Here is a 22,441-nt window from a genome sequence, read left to right as displayed (position 1 = left end):
GGGGGGGGGGGGGAGAGGCGGCCAGGCTGTGAGGCAGGGAACGCGAGCCAACGGGGCCGGCTCCAGCCGCGGAGGCGGCCTGGAAAATTCCACTAAGAGCAGCTTTGAAACACAACTCCCGATCCCTTCTGCAGGTGCTCGCCGGTGTGGGGGACAGCCATTAAAAAGGCCCGTGGAGGGGACAAGGGGACAGAGAGGGTCCATGGGAAGCTGCTCTGCAGGCATGGGCAGCATTGTATAGGGCCACCTTATATCTTTTGCCCTGCCCTTCACTTTAAGGAAATGAAGCCCCGAGTTGTGAGCATAGGGAGAAACAAAATGTTGGGGAAAAATAAAACAAACTCTTACATTTTTCCTTTTGTCCTTCCACTTTGTGCAGTGTGGGGTATCCTGCAAGAGCAACACAGGAGCATCCCTTGGCCCATCCCAAAGTGAGCTGCAGCAACCAGGCACTGCAAAGAGCCAGTGCTCCTGGAGTCCTGCACGCCTGACTTGCTTTGCATTTTCCATGTGGGAAGCACAAACAGCAGCTCGCTGGAGCCTGGCTGTCAGTACACATCCCATATCTGCAGTGTGGGACCCCCCACTCCATCCCTGGGGCTCCATGTCACCCAGCTGCAGGGTGCTGGATCTGGCCCATCAGGACACCCAGGAGCTCACCAGGCTTTGGCTGCTCCACTCCCCAGTCATGGAAAGCGGACGGACGGGGCCACGGGGAGGGGAGGGAGGAGAGAGGAAAAAAGGGACTCATTGTTTGGGAGCGGAGAGTGGGAAACTTCACGGGCGCCCGGAGCAAAGCCTGGAGGAAACCCAGGCTCTGAGCATGGCTACCCCAACCCCCTGGGTGATTTATGGGCTGGAAACTATGCTTGAAAAACAAACTCTCCCTCACTCCCCGTGCCCCCCTCAGCAGACAGAGACCCTCCCTTAGCCACAGTACCACCACAGCCCCCCCCAAGGATGCCCTGCCTGGTTGTGGGAAGGTGGGTTCCCCATCACAAAGGGGGAACAGCAACCTGCACCCTTCCCCCCACCCTCACACCCACCACCTCTGCTACTGCCACCCCTTCTGCTGCCCATTTAACTCCCTAACCTGGCAGCAAACCTCCCCCAGCAAGGTCCTGCCTTTGGACTCAGCACATCTCTAGGGCTGGGGAAGACCAGGAGCACAACAGCTGGGGGAGGAGAAAACAAGAGAGATTTAAACCCAGGTGGTTTTGTGGCTGCGGAGCCAGGTTTCTAGGCCAAATCTGGAGGGAGCTGCTTTCTGGGCATGAGATGCTGGAGCTACTGCCAGGCAAGAACCGGGTGATACCTCCATGGTGGAGAGAGCGAAACAGCATCCCATGGCCCTCAGGATGCAGCACCCAGCAGTTAAAGCCAGACAGGGACACGCAATGCCTGGGGAAAAAAGAGGTGCAAACTCGCTCCCTGCCTGCACAAGGAACAGCAGCAGATGTTCCCAGTACTGCTCTCTGCAAGAGCCCAACTCATCCTGTCCCACTGGGCACAGACATATACGTCTACTGCTCCCCCACCTCCCAGCTTAATCACACAAACCAGCACGACAAAAGCCAAGGACTGGAAGGGTTCAAACCTCTTTGGTCCTCCTAGGGACAAACCCAAGGTGCTAGTGGGGAGAGAAACATCACTCAGAAAGCTGGTGACACTCCCCAGTCTGCTTTTTGCCCCCAGTCCCTCTCCATCCCCTTCCTTCTGCTCACCCTGAGACAAACCAAGCACCAAGCAGGTCCCCAGCATCCATTGCCCAGGGCAGACTCACCTCCAAGGAGCAAAAGCCACATTGCCTAAAATCCAGCCTTCACAGGCCATATTCCCTGGCTACAGACAGACCCATGGGGACACTCGGACAGAGGCAGGTGAGATCCTGCTGGGCTGGGAACTGGCTGATCCTAGGGTCTGTAGAGCTGCACCCCAGCTCTTGCCTCGCAAGGGATGAGCCACGGCCAGGGCAAAGCTCAGAGGGGAAAGCTCAGAGGGGCTTGAGAAAGGGTCCAGGTCTGGCCCAGCAATGAAGCCCCACCAGAGAGCAGTGCCAGGCTTGGATGAGATGCAAAACCAAGCATGGGTAGGGAAGTCTCTACCAAGGGCCAGGGACTCCCCCATCACCAGAGGAGGTTGAAGAGGGCCCTGACCATTGTTCTGCTGAGAAAGGGGATCGAACCTGCATGGGGAGGATCTACTGAGCCTCCCTCCATCCCACATCCATGCAACACACGGAGCACTCAGCATGCAAGGATAGGGCAGTAAGGATGAGAGGGAAGAGAGGAGAGAGAGGAGGGAAAAGGAAGGATGAGAGGGAAAAATGGAGGAGAGGGAAGAAGAAGGATGGATGGGGAAGGGTGGAGGACAAGGATGGAGGGAGGTGGAATGAACGAACCAGAGGAGGAGGAGAAGGACCGTTGCTGATTCAGAGGAGGACGGGGGGCTTTGGTGCTCTTGTTGAGGTCCCTGAGCCTGGCGTTGTACTCTGCCAGCATACCAGGATGGGGAGTGCAAGGAGGGTGGGAAGTCACAGGGGACAGACACAGTCCCCCATGGGGAGAGGAAGGGGCAGACAGGACAAATGTCACAAGATACAACAGGGGGAGGGAGGGAGAGAGAGAGACAGAGAGAGAGAGAGAAAATAAAAGAAAATATTAGTTGGGCTCCAACAGATGAGCCCAGGGTCACTTGGGTACAAGGGAGCTCAGACCCTGCTTGGAGCTGCCTTCCCATCACCCAAATTGCCTGGCTCCAGGCACCACTGAAACCCACATGGGAAATCAGTGCTGGCTCCCAGCCACACCTGGCCTTGTGCAATGCCACAAATGCCTCATCACCACCACCCTGGGGATGGCACCATGCAGGTCCCCTCCATCGTGGGATGTCCAGGGCTGGGACAAGAAGGGATGGCCCCAGATGCCTCAGTGGGAGATGAGGGGGACTTGAAGGATGGCAGGACTGGCTCCTCTCTGCAAGGAGGCACTGGGGACACCAGCACTGTCCTGTCCAAACTCTTCCCCTCCATCACCAGCAGGAAGTGGGAATGGGAGCATGCCCCCGCCAGGCACAGAGGAGGTGTGAAATGCTCCTCATCGCTGTGCTGGGACACACAGGCAATTTATAGCAGCAGGGAATGTAAACAAACCCATCCATGCTCCACGGTCCCCATCAGGCGTCCCCTCCCAGCACTGGCTTCTGGACACCTCGTTCCCTCCGGAGGTCAGGCCGCCCACCCGCGCTGTCCCTGCCTCAGCACAGACGGCCTGGCTCCAGCAGGGACAGGTGGCCACAGGCTGGGCACCACCCCTGGAACGCCTCTTCTCCCTGGGAAACCCAGTGGCTGCAGGGGCATGAGAGTGACCCCAGCCCAGCCTTGAGGACATGACCCCAGGGTTGGGGGGATGGATTTTTTGGTAGACACCATCCAACATTCATTTCCCATGCACTGCAAATACTGTTCCCCCTCTCCTGAGGGCTCTCCTCTTTTCCACCCCATTTTTTTCCCCTCTATAGTTGCAGGGGGTAATCTGCCCCTTATAATATTCAGTCCAGACATACAGCACGGTTTGGGTATTCATGTGTCCTTGGGTTTGTTTAAACCCTCTGCACAAGTCCTAAGTACGTCTCTGGATCTGGCCTGGATCACTGAAGTCAGGTTTGGATGGATGCCAACTGCCCCCAATACCTATATCATTTACCCTTGTCTCCGCTGCTGACACCCCTCCTGCCCCCTGCTCCAGCACCACAGTGACTGAGACCCCATGCCTGGGAGGTTGGTGCTGTTGGATTTTTCCAGCCAAACCTTTTCTCCCCTCCCTCTAATGCCGGGCGAGTTTCGGGACTGAGCGCAGAGCTGGAAGGGACAGACCTGCCAAGCCCCAGCATCACAAGCTGGCCCCCAGCCTGGCCACAGCCCCGAACCCTTCCCAAATGTCGCTCCACAATTCAACAACTGCAACCAAAGCAGCAGGAAGGGAGGGCACCCGCCCAGCCATAGGGCCATGGCACCTCCTTCCCAGAGGGCTGAGACCCTCTGCATCCCCAAAGTCCCCAAGCCGGAGCCACAGGCGAGCAGGGAGTCAGAGGACACAGTTTCCCTTGTGTGGTACAGAGCAAATGCCTTCAACTAGCCATAGCACCGATGCTTGGTGCTGCATCCAGGCAAGCATTGCACTAAACCCCTCTGGCAGAACTGGGAAATGCCTTCCCAGTCCCTAACCATCGCCTCAAGACTAGGTCAAGCTTCAAACCACCGGGGGCCAAACTGGCTCGGCCACTGGGGCAGAAAGGCTGCTGCCAGCCTGCACCCTGGCCCTCTCTCTCCAGTAGCATCCCAGCTGCCCAGGGAGAAGGTCTGAGCACCAGAGAGGAGGTCTGAGCACCAAGCTCAGCATGCTGGAGGGAAAGCGGAGGCTGAAATCAAGAAGCCCAGCTACATTACACACAAGGCAAGTGATCTGCTGGGACCTTACACTAGAGCACACTCCAGGCAGGCAGAGCATCATGTCCAAGGTGGGGTCCAGGCAGGACAACCTCAGCGAGAGCTGAAAACATCTTCCCAAATTGGGCCATATTCTCCCCAAAAGAGAGAAATCCCCTCAGGACTGAGCAAGTGGCCCTGCCACAGGGGACAGACCAGCCCCATACCCCGGAGGGGGGAGGATGAGGGGGCCTGACCCCCTCAGCCACCCCTTCTCCCCACCTCTGGGTCATGCTGCTGCAGGCAGCATGCTACAAGGATGGGTCTCAGCAAAGGAGAGCGGCACAAGCTGACTGACCCCTTGTCCAGCTTTCCCCCATGGCGGGTGGCTCTGTCCCAAGCCCAGATCAGGCACAGAGGAAGAGTTGCCACATCTCCCATCCCTGGCCCCACCATGCATGCCACCCCCACAGGCTCCGGTTTCTCAGGACACATGGTCCCCCCCACCTCCCTAAGGAATCAAAGTGTCCTACCTGCCACTCTGTGGGCCACCAGGCCCTCCAGATTCAAGGGCTCTTCTGCTGACCTCGACAGGTCTTCATAGGCCTCTGGTCCCTTGGGGGGCATCTGGGTTTGAGCTGGGACGGTGGGGGAAGGCGGGGAGGAGACAAGGAGCTGCTGAGACCCCACAGGGCTGTAGGAGCTGTTGAGAGGGAGGATGCCCATCGGTGCTCCAGCCGAGGCATGGCTGTAGCTCCTCGGCTCTGGCACTGGTGCTGGCTGGTAGCTGTAGGGCAAATAGGATTCCTGGTACTCGTGCACCCCATAATCCGGCTCCCCGGGAGAATACACTTTTGCCCCATGCTCAGAGACCACGGGGCTCACAGAGGTGCCAAAGGACCTTGGCTGGACCACTTGCGGAGCTGACCGGGCGTAGAGACTAGTGATGGGCTGGGCGGAGAGGGAAGAGAGCAGGGGTCCTGTTGGCTTGTCCTGGCGGGAGGCAGTGGGCACACTCTGTGACTTGTGGACGGTGGGTGCCAGGTCCAGCATGAGGTCATCAAGGGCTTCGATAGACTGCTCAATCTCCCGGCGGGAGGGTGCCCGGGGGAACTCGGGCATGCTGTGGCTGTGCGGGGGCACTGACTGCAGCGGGCTGGGCTGGGGGCTGCAGCTAGAGGCGCTGGGGCTGTGGCTCTCCACACCGCCCTCCTGCAGCCGGGAAGGCGGACGGCTCCCTCCTTGTTGTTGCCAGGAATTCAAGCCCCTCTGCACGGCCTCCCGGCTGCTGGTGCTGCGAGCCGGGGCCTGGGGCAGTGCTGGGTTCACGTCGTACTTGGCCGTGTCCACCGCCGGGAAGGACCGCGAGCGGTAGGCGCCAGGGGTGTCGTAGCCATACAGGTAGGGCTGGGAGCCAGGCAGCGGCTGGGGCTGGAGCCAGCCTGGAGCATGGGATCCCGGCGGGCGCTGTGGGTAGCCTGACAGGTGGTCCTGAGCAGATCCTGAGGGTCTCAATGGAGGCAGTGGGTCACGGAGGTGGTGGCCCATAAGGGTGTTCTGGTTGCTGTAGGGGTAGCCACCGTTGGAGAGTGGCTCACCATCGTACAGCCCCTCTTTCAGCAGCTTCTCAGCCCCATTGCAGCTTGAGGGGCCGTTAGGCAGGGAGGAGAGGCTGCCCACCCTGGGTGCCTCCTGGTAGCCGGCCTCGCTGGCAGTGGTGGTGCCATCCAAGGAGGAGAGCGTGCCCAGGCTGCCCACACTGTGCCCATCCTGGTTGGGCAGCTCATCATCCAAGATATCCGTCTCCCGCTCGGCCACCAGTGCTGCAGCATTCCCGTTGACGTGCACCTGAGCCGGCACCACGTGGCGGCCCGGCACAGCAGGCAGGCGTGCCGGCACAGGGCCAGGCACGTGGTTGTGCATGGGTGGCACGCTCCCCAAGCCAAAGCCAACAAGAAGACGATCCAGCTCCCGCTTCTCCTCAGGGCTCAGCACCGCCTGGCCGCTGGGCACCCCAGGCACCCCCGGCTCATCAGTCCGGTCGGTCTTGGTAGAAGCGGTGGAGTTGCCTGAGTCACTGCTCACCGAGAGCGTGTGTTCGACGTGGTTGGGTGTTGCCGAGAGTGGGAGGCGGGTGGCGTTGACGGCACCGGTGCTGCCGTGGAGAGAGTCTTTCTTCTTCACTTTAGCGTAGAGGCTCCCATCCAGGGGCCCTTGCGTGTGCCCAACCTCTGCAAGGGGAGAAACGAACACGAGACCCAAGATCAATTGCTGGCTCTCTGCACAGAGCTAATGGGTCCCATTAGCCGGTGGTTTCGATCTCTTCCGTGCCGCCGAAACGCTTAACGACCAGCATCGCCGTCTCCTCGGCACCCTCCACAATCCCACGGGTGCCACCATGCAGAGACACCAGAGCCAGACCCCCCATTCCCATGCCCCCACGGCCCCCAGCTCCGCACATTGTCCTGTCCTGCTCTGTAAGTACCACCTGCTCCACTGGGATTCACCAAATATCCCTCCCTGTTTCCAAGCATCATTCCTGGCAGTTCCCCTCCATGTCTGCCAAGGGCCGGGGCTGCCCACACAGTTGGCCATCACTGCTCCACAGGGCTCAGCCAGCCCCAAAGGGCCACACAGCACTGGGGAGGCAAACAGGGACGGTGGGGGAGGGGCACCACAGGCCGTGGGAGGACGGGTGGGGGCTGTCAGGATCTGACCTTGCAGCTCTGTGTGTCTCCAGCTGGATGGATGTACTCAGCCCACGGGTGAAGGACAAATGAACTATGGACCCACCTTCCCTCTCCCTGCCTGCTCTCCTCCTAGATGATGGGCTGATCCCACAGATCCAACCAGCTGCCCATCCTTGACATTTTCTTCCCTGGCCACAGACAGGCTCCCACCCTTTCTGTCCTTCCCCTTCTCTCACTCAGGCCAGGTGGATCTGCCCCAGATCTTTCCGCACAGCTGGATGCTGCCCCAAAGCTCCTGCACAGGCAGCACCTCTGCCCAACCCTGAACATGCAGCATCTCCTCCCCAGGGAGGCACCGAGCACCCCAGCACCATGATTCAAGGCCAGTGCAAGCAGACGGCTCCTCTCCACAGCCCTAAAAGACTGGGGAGCAGCCAGGGCATGGCAGCATCACCACCAGCAACCCTGCACCTCAGCTCTGAGCTCCCTGGCTCCCTATACGCCCAGCAGCCCCAACACCAAAACTAGCTGTACCCTTTAAACCTTTTCAAACAGGGCAGCCAGATTTTGAGGGCACAGAGGGACCCCAGCCACCAAGATGGCAATGGGAATAGCCCCTAAGCTGCATCCCCCCCACTGGAGTGTGCAAGGCACCAGCCAGGCTGCAGACTCTTGTTTTTCCAGCTCCCTGCCGAGGTTTCCTGGAAGGGCCCGCAAGCAGCATTAAACACTTTCTTTTGGAGGAAAAAATGACTCTTCCCTGGCAGGGGGCCAAGTGGCTGACTCAGGGACGGAAGACGGCCCTAACGCGATAGTGTGAAATCAGAGCACTCCTATCTGTGAGCAAAACACTTCCGAAAGCCAGCCCCAAGCTGGGGACGGCTTAACCAGTCCCACTCCACAGCACCCACACCCCAGCAGCTTCCACAACGCCAAACCCCCTGGCCGTAAAGCTGAGGGGGCAATAACACCCAGCACAAGTCCTACCAAGACAGGGCCCCCTCCTTGTTGCTGATTTTCCACTCCCGAATCCCTGCTGGCAGCATCCCAAGGAGGCAGACGAGCCACAAAGCCCCTCCTTGGCTTGAAGATGCCCCAGGACTGCACATCAAGTCCCCTCTAGGCACTTGGTGTGAGAAAGGATGAGGATGGGGGTCCACAGTTTCTCCCAGAGACCCAGAGCCCCTTCATCCAGCCAGTGTAGCCAGGAACCAGCCACGTTTGACTGGCAACACCTCCCATACAGGGGAAAAAGGGAAGAGAGGGATGGAATCCCTCCCTGTGGAGGGAGAAGGGAAAAAGCATCATGTCCAGAGGCAGCTTCAAGCTGGAGAGGCTGAAACATTGCCTGGAGCCAGGGAAAAGGCCCAGCTTTTCTGTCTGATGGCAGCAATGGGTGCCGGTTGGTCCCAGGAAATAGGGCAAGAGCCAGGGTGGGGGCTGGGATAAATAGGGCAGGGGAACAGAAAGGAAAAGGGAATAAATAAATATAAATGAAAGCACGTGGCGCCAAGGGAGAAAATAGCTGGGAAAGACTTTAATTAGACTGTGGGCTGGGCACCGCCCCATGGCTGGGAGAAACATCTTGAAGCGGGTTCAGGATGGTGCATGATGCCATTCACAAAAGAGCCAGAAAGCCCCGACTGCCCTGTCCCACCTTCCCCAGACCCTCCAGCCAGGCAGGAACATGGCAGGGTCTGGTGTCCCCCACCCCACAACCAGTACCAAGGCAGCAAAGGTGGAAGGGGCCATGACACTTCCACCATCAGCCAAGCCCTTGTCCGACGGCTGTTCTGCCCCACGCCTGACTGCCCACCCTGTCCTCATCCCCACGCGTCTCCTGGGCTCAGATGCCAAGAGCCAAATACTGCTGTTCTCCGCCACTCCCACGCCCCCTCCACCATCCTTGGGCCACGTTATCGCTCATATGACTGTCTGTTGCTTGTCACCTGAGAAGTTGAATAAAATCCCTCAAAAAAGAGCAAGGGAAGGGGGGACAGGCTGCCTTAGCTGAAGCAGCCATACCCAGAGCAGCAGGCTCCCAGGATCCTGTTTGCAAAATGTTTGCAGCTCCCAGCAAGGTCAGATTTCATCCCTGAAGGTCAGAACAGTTACAGTCTGGCAGGCTGTGCTATCCCAGTGTGGGCTGGGTTTGCCCAGGGCTCAGCCCCAGACGCAGCTCTGCTCCAGCTCTATCTGCTCCAGCTGTATTGAGGTGGCTGGGGAAAGCATTGAGCCCAGCCTGGCCCTAGCCCAGCTGCCAGGCTCACTGCCCCAGTGGGGCAATGCACTCTCCTCTCCCACCCCAGTACCCTGCAGCTACACCCAGGCGAAAAACTGGTCCAGGGCACACACAATGGGAAGGGGGGGTCAGCTCACATCCCCAAAATCCCACACCTAGTGGGGTGTGCCACACAGCATCATGCACCAGCACAAATCCTGGCTGAAGCTCTGCACCAGTGTAGAGGATAAAGCTGGGGCACCACCATATCTCCTCTGGTCCTGCCTGCAGCAGCATCCCACCTGCTGCCTCCACTCCCCACCACCCTGGCCCTAGGGCATCTCTGGAGCATCAGCTGGCAGGGAAGATCCTGGGGTCCCAGGACCCTTTGCAGGATGAAGGACGCAGGCTGAGTCCCATGGGGAAGAGCTCAACCCCCAACTCTGGTTTCATCCTGTGCCCTGATACGATGGCAAGAAGTGACCCCAGCCCCTGAGCCATGGGTCACCACAGCCATGAATTCCCCACCCACCCCCAGCCCGTCCAGCTCAAAGTAAAGCAAAGTCAGGACTTACCAAAGGGGATGGGAAAGAAAAGATCCCGGGCGAAGAGAAGGAGTGGGCAGCAAAATCCCCTTCCTTCACCCCTTCCTGCACCAGAGCCTTCCAGGGGGACCTGGTGCGGTGGCAGCTTGAACGGCGTCCGCGGCCGGCTCTGTGTGTCCGTCCAGGACAGGAGCCGACGGCTCGAAGCTGGCTTTGGTTGGCGTTTGTCCCTTTGGCTTTGCTTTCCCTCTCGCGGAGGGAGCTACTCCCTCCCCAGCGCCGTGTCCCGCGGGGCCAGCGAGAGGGGCACCCCGACGGCAGCGGGGTGCCGGAGGGGCTGGGACACGGGGTACCCCAAGACACGGGGCACCCCCAGAACACGGGGCGCCGGACAGGAGGATGGAAGAGAGGAAGGCGGCAGAGGCAGGAGATGGGCAGGAGGCGAGGAGGTGCGGTTGTGCTCCCCTCCACCCCGGACCACACAGGGGCGAGCGGGAGGGGAAGGGGAGAGGCGCGGGGAAGGCGGCTGGGGGCCGCCCAAGCCTAAACCCCAGCCCGGGTTAACCCCAGCGAGGTGCGGGGAGGGTGAGAGCCAGAGAGGGAGGACAGCAGGACAGACAGCTTCTAGCTATGAATATTAACTACTTCCTCCACAGGCAGGGCTGTGCCGCGTTAACTGTTTCCTAGGCACGACAGACAGACAGATGGACAGCTGGACAGCCAGCCTCCCCACTCCGCACCGGGTGCTGAGCATCACCCGGCTGGATGACAGCCCCCCCCAATTTGAGACCCCCAGCCCTGCCCGGCTCCTGTGTGCATACATCACACCTGTCCCTAAAAAGCAGTGACACATTGGGGTGGCGATGTCCCTTCAGGCCACACATGATGCTGTAACCCAACCGGGTCTGCAAACCCAAATGTCTTGCTGAAGATTTAAGTTTTTCCATGTTCAATAACTACGTACACACATAAGTATGGATACACCAGCACTGGGTTTGGGATGGCACGTGCTGGCACGTCCCATGGCAAGAGGCACGGCGCAGATCCCATCCACCCTGGAGCTGCCTGCAGCCACAGAGCTCTATTCCGAGCAAAATCCATGCTGAGATAGTGCTGACGATTCTCTGGTCCAGGTGACAGTGAGCCCACCCCGTGTCCAGACCCCAGCTTGAACCCAAGCTCAAGTTTCTGCTCCTCAATTGATCCAACATACTCAGCAAAATGAGAGGCTCCCTCCACTCTAATCCCGCAAATCGTGTTTCCCACACCCCTGCAGATGACGGCAGGGGATGAGAGCAGCGTTTCCAGCCGGCCCCCTGACTCACACCTCTGTTTGCTCCCAGTAGCAGCACATGCCGTCAGCATCCTCCCCAAATCTCCAAGGTTTGCTCACTTCTCTGCCTTTTTATTTTTTGCCCTGGTTGCACAGCTGTGGGCAGCCCACGGAAGAACAGGCCGAGAGTTCCCCGCTCCAGCCTGGCTCCCTGGAGACAGTCCCAGCCCCACGCAGACACACTCCACCAGATTTTCACTTCAAGGACAGTTTAAAGGGGGAAGAGAACGGGATGAGCTTTCACCAGCCTGTCCCTCTCTCCATGCATCCCAGCCCTGCCTGATTCCTAGTCCCATCGGGACCAAACCCCATCAACCCTCCACATCACAAACCCAAATACCAGGTCAGAGGACAGACCCTGCCCTGGGAGCAGCTACGCTCCAGCCGAAATGTCTAGCCAAGCCCGTAGATGCTCCAGCATTTCTCCCATGGGGAATAAGAAACAAGGGGGAGACACTCCCTGTGGATCCCCATCCAGCCCAGCCGGGTCCCCACTGCCCCCCAAAACACCCGCCCCACCAAGCCCTTACCTTGCCGGCACTGGAGCAGAGAGTGGCGGAGAGGGGCGGGATGGGGAGGGGGAAGCGGATTCCTTCGGCTTTAGTCAGCTGGCGAAGGCGAAAGGAGAGCCAGCGGCTCCCCTCCCCTCTGAGCCTGGCCAGGGGATGGATCCAGCCGCGGGGGGAGAGCAGCAGCCTGCCGGCAGCTCCAGCGATGGATTTAACAGCTCTGGCCTGGCCCTGTTGGCTCTCCGCCTCTGCACCGACTGGCTCGCCCTCCTGGGCAGCCTCAGCCCCAGATAAGTGGGGCAGGATTTGACCTCACTAACCCACGAGATGTCCACCCTCCCGGGGGACCAACAGACAACAGCGACCCCATCTAGGGGCTTGCTGCCACACAAAAAGGTATGGATCGGCAACCAGCTCGATTTGGGGGGGCTCTGGGACCCCCTGACCTTTGCCACACGGGGTTCAGGCTCTGCTGTGACCTCCCATCCCCGGATGGGTGGGATGCTCATCCTGCTCCCCACCCCGGCCAGCCCTGCCCTGTGCATGGGGCTGAGCTGCCAGGGAGCCCCACGCCAGAACCATGACTCAGGTGGGGATTTAGCAAGTCTCCCACAGATGTTGGATTTGGACAGGCCCCGGCCACCCCGCTTCCAGTCCTGGCAGGCAGGGACACAACGTGGTGGGGACAGGGATGGTACAGAGGTGGGAGGTGGTGAAGAGGGATAGGTGCTGGATGCAGCAGGACCAGCCAAGGTGGGTCCAAGGGCTGGTCATTACAGGGAGCTGCTGGGTCAGGGACACACACCCGGGCCTTTCGCACTGTCTCACACCACACCAGGATGGCAGAGTCTGGTGTCTCCCCACCACAGTCACACATCCAGACCCTGGGCACAATCCCTCCACCAGCTCCTTGCTGGCCCCAGCATCCTGTTGTCCATCAACACTGGTTTTCTCAGCAAAACCAAACCAGGCCCCAAAATTTCTCCATGGTGATCCTCCAACTAGCTGCAAACCCAGCAGTGCTGCATCAAGCCACAGGTCTCCTGCCTCCCTGGAGCCAGCCTGGCCCCATGAGGAGAGTCACCATGGTGCTGGCAAGCATCCTTCACTCACCCTCAATAAAGGACACCTGAACCCCCAGAACAGCTAAAGGAAGCAGCACCCCATTACCCCCTTCAGCTTCCAAACACCCTCTCAGCCAACTGATGGCTATGGGAACTGTAGCAGGAACTTGCCACACAGCTGGCACCAACCCCAACGCCCCTTCAAGGAGGAGGAAGGAAGGAAGTCAGAGCTGCTTGCCTCCCCAGTGCCATGCGGGGATGGATGACAGACACTGGGATGGAGATGTGAGGTAACCCAGTGCACCCCATTCTCACTAAGGACCACAGAGCAGCCCAAGCCCAGCAGGCAGCAGGGACCCTGCCTGGGTAAGGCAGGAGGGTGAGCTTGCTGAAGGGGCCAGCCTGTGCCATGGGGGTGGTTCACAGAGCAGCCTCTGCCTGCCAGACCCAGCTGGGTCCCCTCAGCCAAAAAGCAAGATGTGGGGATTCAGATAGCCCTCTTATGCCCCCTGCCCTAGGCAAACTTGGTCAGCCAGCGACCCTGTTGTGACTCAGTTTCCCCTTCCCCAAGCCCCCACGGATAATCATAGCAGAGGCAAGGGGAACACCAGGACAGGCACCATCCCCAGCCATCCACCTGCCCCTCCAACTTTGGGGTCCCACAGGGTCATCCCACCCTGTCAGGCACCCCCCCAGCCCATATGGGTGCCTCATGCTAAGGCAAAGCTGCTGGAGAAAGGGCATCCACCTCCACCGAGAGCAGCTGCAGCCGACAGAGACGCAGCGTGGCAGGGACCCACCGTTTGGCCGGCGATCCCGATCCCGTCGGCCCAGTCTGTGGGTGCCGGTCTGCAGGGAGCCTTCGCCGAGCAGCAGGGACGGGCAGTGGCAGGGACAAGGAGCAGCGGCTGATCCCACCCCGGCACAGGTCCTGGTGCCAGCCTCACCCCCCTCCACCCCCGGCTGCCGCTCGCTCACGCCTGGTGGTGCCAAAAATGTGGCGTGCAATTCCCTGACCAAATAAGGCGAGAACAACCATAAACAGGGACCCCCTTCACACAGCCGGGCACAGGGGTCCCCACCCCAGTCAGGGACGGGCTGGAGAAGAAGGAAAGTGCTGACAAAAAGGGAGGAAGATGGGATCCCCACCGAGCCCCCGGGCAGTCCCAGCTCATCCCCTAACTGGGGCAGTGTGCCAGTTCAAGGTGCCCTCATTCCCCATTGCCACCCTCCCTGCAGGGAGGACAGCCCAGTCAGTGCATGAAGGGACCTCCACAGCCCAAACACTGGCCAAGACCCCTGGGAGAGAACAGAGAGGAGCCCTGGGGTACCTCTGCAGCCCTGCAAGGGGCTGGGAGTGGAACAGCTCTGATCCGGGGGCCAGAGGGGAACACATGTGCACTGAGGCTCCCAGCTCTGCAGGCTGGGGGTGCTGCCAGTCAGCCCTGCCAGCTCAGGGCAGGGGCAGAGCCATGGTCTGAGCTCATGTTGAGAACACATGTCCCCTCCCCTAAGGGCTGGACCCACAGTTCCTCAGCTGCCCGCTGCATAGCAGAGCCCGCGTGTCACGAGTTGTCTGTTTACTGCCTCATGCCAAGGCAGGTGCCTATGCCAGATCCACCCCAGGTCTGGCCTCATGTCCCCACTATGGGCAGAGACCCCAAGCACCCAGAACTGCCACCCTTCCCAGAGAGTCCAGCCGCCCACAGCTCCCACTCAGAGCAGCCGGTGACCTTCAGGGACATCGGGAACCGCAGCTGTCCCCACACCGGGCCAGGAAAGCTCAGGCATCTGCTCAGCCACAGGTGGCCTCGCCACCGAGACAGGGGCCCACCACCCTTCAACATACAAATACTGTTTGTTCCTGCCCAGCAGGCGAGGGCAGCAGACTCGCTGCATCCAGATGGGTGCTCAAGGGGGTTTTCGCAGCTCCCAGTGATGGTGCAGAGGCTCCAGGGCCAGTGAGGCATCCTCATCCCTCGGGAAAACAAGGCACAGCTACGTCCTGCCATGCTTGTGCCATTAGAAAGGAGCTAGACCTAATGCAGGACACTGTTTGGTCCTGCTCCAGACAGACATGGGGTTTGGGTTTCCAAAAGCTCTGGGGCATAAATCAGGGCTGGACACTGATCCCTGCAAAGAGGGCTTTGAGAGCAAAAGTGCTGAAAAAAAGAGCCTGAGCTCCCTGGCACCGTGGCAGGAGGGCAAGTCCACAAGATCTTCCTCTCCTATCCCATAGCCACGCTCCCAGCAGTGGCCACCTGCCCCCAGCTCTGCTGCCCACCAGCATCCCCTTCCCTGGGGTGTGAGGGGATTCCCATGGGGACACTTTGGCCACCAACTGCCCCATGAGCCCTGACCTTTCTCCAAGTGCTTGCTGGGCAGGGGCGGCTCAGCCCAGGTGCCCTCTGTGCTGTCCTCACGCTGGATGTTGAAGTTCTCGTACGAGTCCCACCGGATGAGCGGGTCAGATGTGTTGTAGTCCACGGAAACACTGGGCCCATTCTCCAGGTGCTCCATGCCTGGGAAGAGGCAAGACAGTCAGTCAGGGTGACAATGGAGCCAGCACAGGTGGGACAGGGGGAGGAGGTGGAGAGAAGGTGTAGGCAAGGGAAAAAGGGCAGGAGCCATAAGGCAAGGCAGGAGAGTCATGTAGGAACAGCGGCACCACAGCGAGATGGATGGGCATGGGATGTACACCAAGACCCTCAAACAAGGTGTACAAGGCTGGCTGGGGCTTTTGGGGTTCCCTAGGGGCAGGCAGATGGACTGACAGCAAGTATGCCTAGGTCTGGACTTTCTGGGCAGGGGGGTCCTCTGTTCCCAAGCATCCCCTCCCTCTCTCCTGGGCCAGCATCGCTGCAGAGAGCGGCCTCCTGGACAAGAGAGCAAGGGCAATAGGGCACCCATGGGTGTTACTAGATCAGTATCAGTGCATGTACCCCTCATCCCACCCTGGTGACAAAGGGACTGCAAATGGGGCAGGGGGAGGTCACAAGGGAGGCAGCAGGGATTAAGGCTGGGGTGTGGGAAAGGGGCCAGCATCCAGCTCTGAAACTCCCCAGCAGTGAGCCAGCCATACCTTGGATCTTCTCGGGGCCGTAGGAAAACACAAACTCCACCTTCCCGTACTCAGGGAAGCGGTCATCTGTCAGGGAGAGAGCAGAGCAAAGGGACCATCTCCACCCATCCCTTCAGCAGCACTCAGACAGCCACCCCAAACATGCCTACAAGCCAGCTCAAGGCCGGGAGCTGGTAGGGGGATATCCCAGCACGGGGCAGCATATCTCAGCCCCCAAAAAAACCCCAAGACAGACCCCTCCACATCAGTACCAGCATCGACAATGAAGGGGATGACATTGCCACCTGTCCCTGAGTGGAAACACACCCTGTGATGGAGCAGGGGCACCCTGCTTCATAAGGGGTGGATTTGGGTTGGGTGCCCAGATGTCCTGGTGAGGGGAGCAGTGTCAGAGGGGCAGGAGGAGGGAGTCTGAAGTGGGGTGATGCCAGGGCAGTTACCTCTGAAGGCCTCATCCAGGTCCTCTTTGCCAAAGACAACGTCAAGGTCGTGCACAGCGCACGTGTGGAACTGCACGCGGAAAATCACATCACGGGTCGGGCTGCGAAACTTCTTGTGGTAACACTTCAGCTGCGGAGGAGTGGGGATGGGCCATCAGGATGAGCCCCTGGAGCTGGGCAAGGGGGAACCCGGGGGTTCCGAGGCATGAGGACCACCCGCTCCCAGATGGTCCCCAGGCAGGGAAGTAAGACAAGGCTCCTTACCAAGATATCACCCTTGAGAAGCAAGCCGGGCTCAATGGTGATGCAGATGCCTGTCTGGCTGTCTCCTTGCACATTGCTGCAGAGAGGGACAGTGGGAGGATGTGAGCTGCAGTGCAGATCTCCCCCCAAGAGCTCCCAGCACTACCTCAGCCAGCACCTTCCACCCAAACACAGCCAGAAAAGGTGCAAAGCAAAGAAATGGCTCTCTTGGTGACAGAGAAAGGTCCCATGCCCCACCCCAAGGGGCATCCATTCCCAGGGAGGACAGGAAGGGGAAACTGAGGCACAGCTCAATGAGGTTGCTAAAAATCCTGTCTGTGAGGGTTTGACCAGAGTCTGAGTGCTGAGGCTAAGCTCTCGGCCATCTGCCTGGCTCCCGTGGGTCAAGCAGGGCATAGGATGTGGAGGGAGAACTCTCGGGGAAGGCTTTTCTCCCTGCCTTAGTTTCCCTGCCTGAAGCCCTCCCCCACCAGGGTGCCGAGGGGCTGCCTCTGGGTGGTGGCGTCGGCTGTGGGGGATGAGGGAAGAAGGGAATTGGATTTCACAGGCAAGATAAACCTGGAGTTTATTACTGGTGTCCCATAAACAGTCTATTAAAAGCTGAAAGGCAAGGCTGGGATGGCAGTAAATCTCAGCTAACGGGGACGCCCGGCTGCAGGGAAGGGAGATCGTGGTTCAGGGAGACAAGATGGGAGTACCCCGAGGTGAGGGGCTCTGCTGCCTCCAAGGGGGCCAGGAGCCAGGGGTCCCAGGCTGGGATGTGGCCCTGGCAGAGCATCTGGGCGGCCAGAGAAATTGGCTCCTGCTTTGCCTTTGATGGTGCCTGCTCCCAGAAGCAGCATTGGAAAATGGTGTTGGGGGTAAATCATGGGGAGGTAAAAATGGGGAGAAACATTTTCTGGGGAAAGATTGCTTTTAGGACTAATCCGGGCAGGAGGAGCAGCTCTTTGGGCAGCGAGAGCAGAAACGCCTCCATCTCCCAGGGAGGTGTCCCCATCCCTGTCCCCACTCCCTCCAGGGACACCCAGCCCCAGGCTCTGTGCAGCCCCAGGCTCCCTCTGCTGATACGCAGAGTCACTACAGCCCTCCCAGCAGAAGGGCCCACTATGTCCCACTGTAGCCAGTTACCACCTCCAAGGAAAAGAAAGCCCCTTTTAATCAGCTCCCTGATCTCCATACAGACAGGACAGGGCGCCAGAACACTGGGAACTTGGCCTTGACCCTCTCTCTCCATCTCCCCCAGCTTGCCAAGCCCCCTGCACTGGGCAGGAGGGAAGCCCCACAGTGAGGAGATAGTTACTAGATTCCCGAAGTGTAGACGGGCTGCATGGCCTGGTAGATTTTCAGGAAGGGCCGACAACCTGGAAGACATCAAGGCGGGGAGAGAAGGCATGCTGCTGTTAGCCGGCAGGGCGGAGGGGCCGAGGCAGGGATTAGTCATGGGGGAGAAATCCAAACAGGGAGGGAGCCAAGGCAAACAGCCACTCCTCACCCCGGCCGACCCGCACCAGCCATGGGCAACATCTGGGATGGGCAGAAAGGGATGCTCCAGATGGGATGGGAAAGGTGGGAGGCCCTATAGCCCAGTTTGGGTCCTGTAGAACCTGGGGCAAGTGCTGGGCTGGGGATAAAGGTGGGATGATGGTCTCTGAGATAGGGACCGCTTCTGGGTACTGGCACCAGGCATGGTGCTATATCCCAAACCCCCACCCCAATCTGGTGCCATCCTCCAAAGAGCCATCTGAAAAGCCTTGTCACCCCACAGCTCGCATTAGTGCCCAGCCCCAGGAGCGCTGCACAAGGAGAGTGCCCCCCAAGGGCACCTCTGTGGGGAAAGGGGAGCACCCTGCTACAGTGAACAGTCACAGAGAGGGAACAGGCCCCGAGAGGGAAAGGGAAATTCAAACTGCAGAGGAAATTGTGGAAAATATCCCCCAGGGACATCAAGCCTGGCCAGACAGGTGTGGCAGTGGTGTGTGCACGGGGGCTGGGCTGGGGGGAGGCGTGGGGGGGACCTACCGCCTTTTGACTCAAAGTTGGGGATGCCGTGCATGATGACGTGGTGGAGGAAGAGGGGCTTGTTGTTCATCTTGATGCTGCCAGACAGGAGCCCACTGAAGTAATGGATGTACCTAGGGGGGAAAGGCAGCTCAGGGCCAGGACCCACACCCTGGAAGCACCCTCCTTGCCCCCCCTGCATCCAACTACCCTGGGGGAAAAACACACACCAGGACATACCTCTTCTGGGATGGCTGTCCCACTGGCACTACCTTGTCTTCATAGAAGCGCTTCATGGCAAACCTGTCCAGAGCCTGGTCAGCGCTGTGGGGATGAAAGGGTAGATGAGGTTGAAGGAAAGAATTGGCACCAGCAACCTGGCATCACCAGGATGGAGGTGGGCAGTGGGTCCCAGGGTCACCACAGGACAGTGTGTCCCTCTCACCTGGCTGAGATGTTGCTGTAGTGCATGTAGGCAGCCACCACCACCCCCAGCCGGCCACGGTTCCCCTGCACGCACATAGCAAAAGGGGTGTCACAGGGGTGGTGGTGCCTGCGAGCACCCGGGCATGGTCACCCCACACACGGGCATGCACACACCAGTCCCTATAGACATGCACTTACCCACACACACAGCCCAACCCTGATAGACACACACCAATGCACACATATGCTAACACCTACACACCCCCCAAGACACAAACCACCACATTCCCTGCACCTCTCAGCCTCTGAGGCTGCTCAGCCCCATCCCTGCAGTCCCCCGGCCCCCAGATCCCCATTACTGTGCGCCCTGGGGTCAGGGTCCAGCCCACCTTGTTGTGCAGCACCACCACGTTGTGTGCCGCTGCGTTGAGCCACGTGTCCATGGCTTTGCAAATGCTGCAGATCTTCTCCAGGGCCGGGGTGTGCAGGTCAGGCCACCCAAAATCCAGCACCTAGGTGGTGGGAGGGACAGCCAGGTGTCACATCCACACCAGGCTCTGCCCCCTCCGCAGCCCCCAGCCTCCCAGCATGCAAAGCCAAGACACATACCCAGGGGAGGCATCACTGCCTTGCCCTGAGGTGCCTCACAGCCTCTCCCCCAACCCTGCACCCCACTGCCCAGACCCCTGCCCTGGGTGGGGACACTGGAGTCCCAGATCTCAGCCCCTCCCTGGGCCACTCGGCTCAGCTGCCCAGAGCTGCCCTATGTTCACAGGGATCAGGACGATGCCTTAGGGGAGGTGTCCAAGAGGCCCCAACAGTCAGGTTTGGGCTGGGGACAGTGTGTGTGGAGTTAAGCTGAGACTCCACAAATTCATTGGGAAGTTCCAGTGCTTTCCCTCCCCTGCCCCTCCACCAGCTAGGTGGGATAGAAACAGTGATTGTTCCTTCCCCAGAACAGCTTGCAGCAGGGAGCTGGTCCTGCAGACTGCCCTGCCCTGAGCCCCTCTGCTCCCCTCAGCTGTGACTCACTTTGGGGTGAAGTTTGCTGATGTCATGTCTCCGCTCAGAGAGGTTGAAAAGCTTCAGGGAAGAGGAAAAACAGAGTGAGGGGACACCTTCCTCCCTCACTGCCACCCCCCACCTCTTCCTCACTTCAAAGCCTCCCCAACTCCCCCCCCATGAAAGACTTCCCGAAATGCCCAAGTGACGCCTTGCTACTGGGCAACGCAATGGCCAAAAACTCCCAGGCGGTCCAAAATGGACTGAAATGCTTCCAGACAGGAAAAAATCCATCCATCTTGGTGCAAAGTCAAGCCCAGCTGGAGGTAAAGATGCAGCACCGATCCCCTGCAGCACTCCAGCCCCTGCCCCAGCCTGGAGGGGATTTGGCTGTGTCCCTCACCATGTAGTTTTCCCCATGCTTGGACTTCAGCATGTGGGCCACCTCACGGAGGTTGCTGCAGAAGCTCTGCTCCTCGGCAGCACTGGGGTAGGAGACAGCGATGATCCGCTCTGTGATGTACACCAGGTCCAGCTCACAGCTGCTCTCCATGGCCGCGGTCAGACTCATGCTCCTGGGTGAGGGAGGGGACTGCTGTCAGGGCACGGCATGGAGAGAGGACACAGTGACCTCTCCCCACCCTGCAGGGCCCCTTGGATTAGGGGAGGTGGACTGGGACACGTGGGAATGCAGTAGCAGGGCTGCCTGCAGCCTTTCCACTGTTCCCAGCCCTGTTGGGGTGTCTTGGGGACCCCAGGCTGGGGATGGTGGGTCATAATTCCCCCTGTCTTCTCCATGGGAAGTATCTCCCAGCTGTAGCATATCTGGAGAAGCAAAGTGTTGGCAGGGTGAAGGTTCAGGCAGAGCAGAGGTGGTCACCAGAAGGGGAAACTGAGGCATCTACCTGGATGTTTTGCGGCGTGACTGCCCGCTCCTGGGGGATTTTGTGGCATCCTAAAGAACCAGAAAGGAAAAGTGAGTTACTGCCCTGACCCAGCCTGCAGCCAGCACAGGGCTCCTGCTAGAACCAGGCATGACGGTGCTGCCGAAGCATCCCACACACATCACACTGCACCACACACCGTAACACCCCCAAAATATCACCAGCTCCAAATCCCATCCACGAAGCATACTGGTGGCACCAAACACCTCGATGGCACCATTGTTTCTCCACCATGGTCATGAGCAAAATCCAGCTCTCACAACCCCAGCACAGCTGGGACCAGCCGCCTGTGTGCCTTGGCACAAAGGACCTTTGAGGAGGATGCTGTGGGTTGGGGAACAGTCTCAGGCATGTCACAAGTCCCTCTGGTCTCAGCCAGGCTCCAGGCACACACCTGGCAGGACAGAACGGCTTTGGCCCTTGCTGCCCAAGTGGCGGCAAGGAGCCAGCCAGGCATGACAGTTTGCTTTGGCCCCAGCTCTGCAGAGCCAAACACCGGGAGGAAATGTTTGAGTTCTCGGAGCAGGAAACTTCTATTTATGCATGTTCTCCAGCCTCAAGAATTTCATCTGCAGCCGGTTTGCTCGGTGACTTCGTGACCTCAGCCGAAAAACAAAGCAGGGTTTCCAAAAAAAACCGCTAAGCAAAAACACACTCACACCTCATTAGTTTTAGTATCTCCAGCTAATAAGCAGGAGTCATTTAAAGACTCATCTCATGCAGGCTGCACGTCCCAAGCCCCTGGAAGGATCCAGAAACAAGAGATGCACCCCACTGCCAGCTCCTAGGATGCCCTTTTTGTCTCCAGAGCTTCAGGACCTGCTGCCACCCTTCTCAGAGCCGTGGCATCCCACAACCGGCATGCCAGAGGCGATGGGACAAGGTGGGAGAGATTTCTCTGGCACCCTTCATCTGCTGCCTCCCACCCAGCATGGTCCCAAGGCTGCTCCTGCAGGCAGCCAGCGTCACCCTCCACTGGCCTTACATCCCCCTTTCAAGGTCAGGCTGCCCAGCAGAGCAGAGCCGGGCTCAGCAGCGCGTAGGGCTGAGGACAACAGTCTCTCCCAGCTGAAGCCACTGTGGTAGGTGGCAGCCCCATCCAAGCATCTGGGGGTGTGTGGGCAGCAGTAACGTCTCCACCCAGGTTATGCCCAGGGTTCTCCAAATCTCCTTCTCACCCCAGAAAACCCCCCAGCATCACTGGAGACAAAGAAGTTAAAATGCAGCAAAAAGAGAGGTAAAACCTTTCCTGGGGAGAGCCAGGGTGTATGGAGCAAGCTTGAACATGAGCATGGGCTCACCCCAGCGTCACCCACCAGTGACCAGGATGGGATCCCCACCATGGGCTCTGTTCTGCCCCAAAACTTCACAGTGGGAAATGTCTGGAGTCCCTCACCCTCACCCACCAGCCAGGGAAGCCCTGTCAGCCCCTGTCACCCCACCCAGCCACAACAGCCTCCCAAACCACAGCTTTCCCAACAGAGGAGCTGACAAGGG

General features: G+C 59.4%; 1 protein-coding gene across 5 annotated transcripts in view; it reads right to left on the bottom strand.

The window, feature by feature from the left end:
- TNS1 (tensin 1) overlaps positions 1-22,441 on the bottom strand; it is a 55,445-nt gene that overhangs the window by 15,753 nt on the left and 17,251 nt on the right. For 4 of the 5 annotated variants that reach the window (XM_026852714.1, XM_026852715.1, XM_026852716.1 and 1 more), the window contains exons 4-16: positions 20,906-20,955; positions 20,404-20,575; positions 20,031-20,081; positions 19,388-19,510; positions 19,018-19,082; positions 18,813-18,896; positions 18,594-18,706; positions 17,875-17,935; positions 16,575-16,650; positions 16,311-16,440; positions 15,871-15,936; positions 15,149-15,310; positions 4,960-6,657 (exon numbers count right to left, since the gene is read on the bottom strand). In XM_026852714.1, coding sequence (XP_026708515.1) covers positions 4,960-6,657; positions 15,149-15,310; positions 15,871-15,936; positions 16,311-16,440; positions 16,575-16,650; positions 17,875-17,935; positions 18,594-18,706; positions 18,813-18,896; positions 19,018-19,082; positions 19,388-19,510; positions 20,031-20,081; positions 20,404-20,575; positions 20,906-20,955 — 2,851 coding nt within the window. The remainder of the gene's footprint in view (positions 1-4,959; positions 6,658-15,148; positions 15,311-15,870; positions 15,937-16,310; positions 16,441-16,574; positions 16,651-17,874; positions 17,936-18,593; positions 18,707-18,812; positions 18,897-19,017; positions 19,083-19,387; positions 19,511-20,030; positions 20,082-20,403; positions 20,576-20,905; positions 20,956-22,441) is intronic. The other variant, XM_026852718.1, reaches the window with a different exon arrangement.

The sequence above is a fragment of the Athene cunicularia genome (assembly GCF_003259725.1).
Source record: "Athene cunicularia isolate RWA chromosome 7 unlocalized genomic scaffold, athCun1 chr7_part1, whole genome shotgun sequence".
Lineage (NCBI taxonomy): Eukaryota > Metazoa > Chordata > Aves > Strigiformes > Strigidae > Athene > Athene cunicularia.
This window is presented reverse-complemented; position numbering and strand designations above follow the sequence as displayed.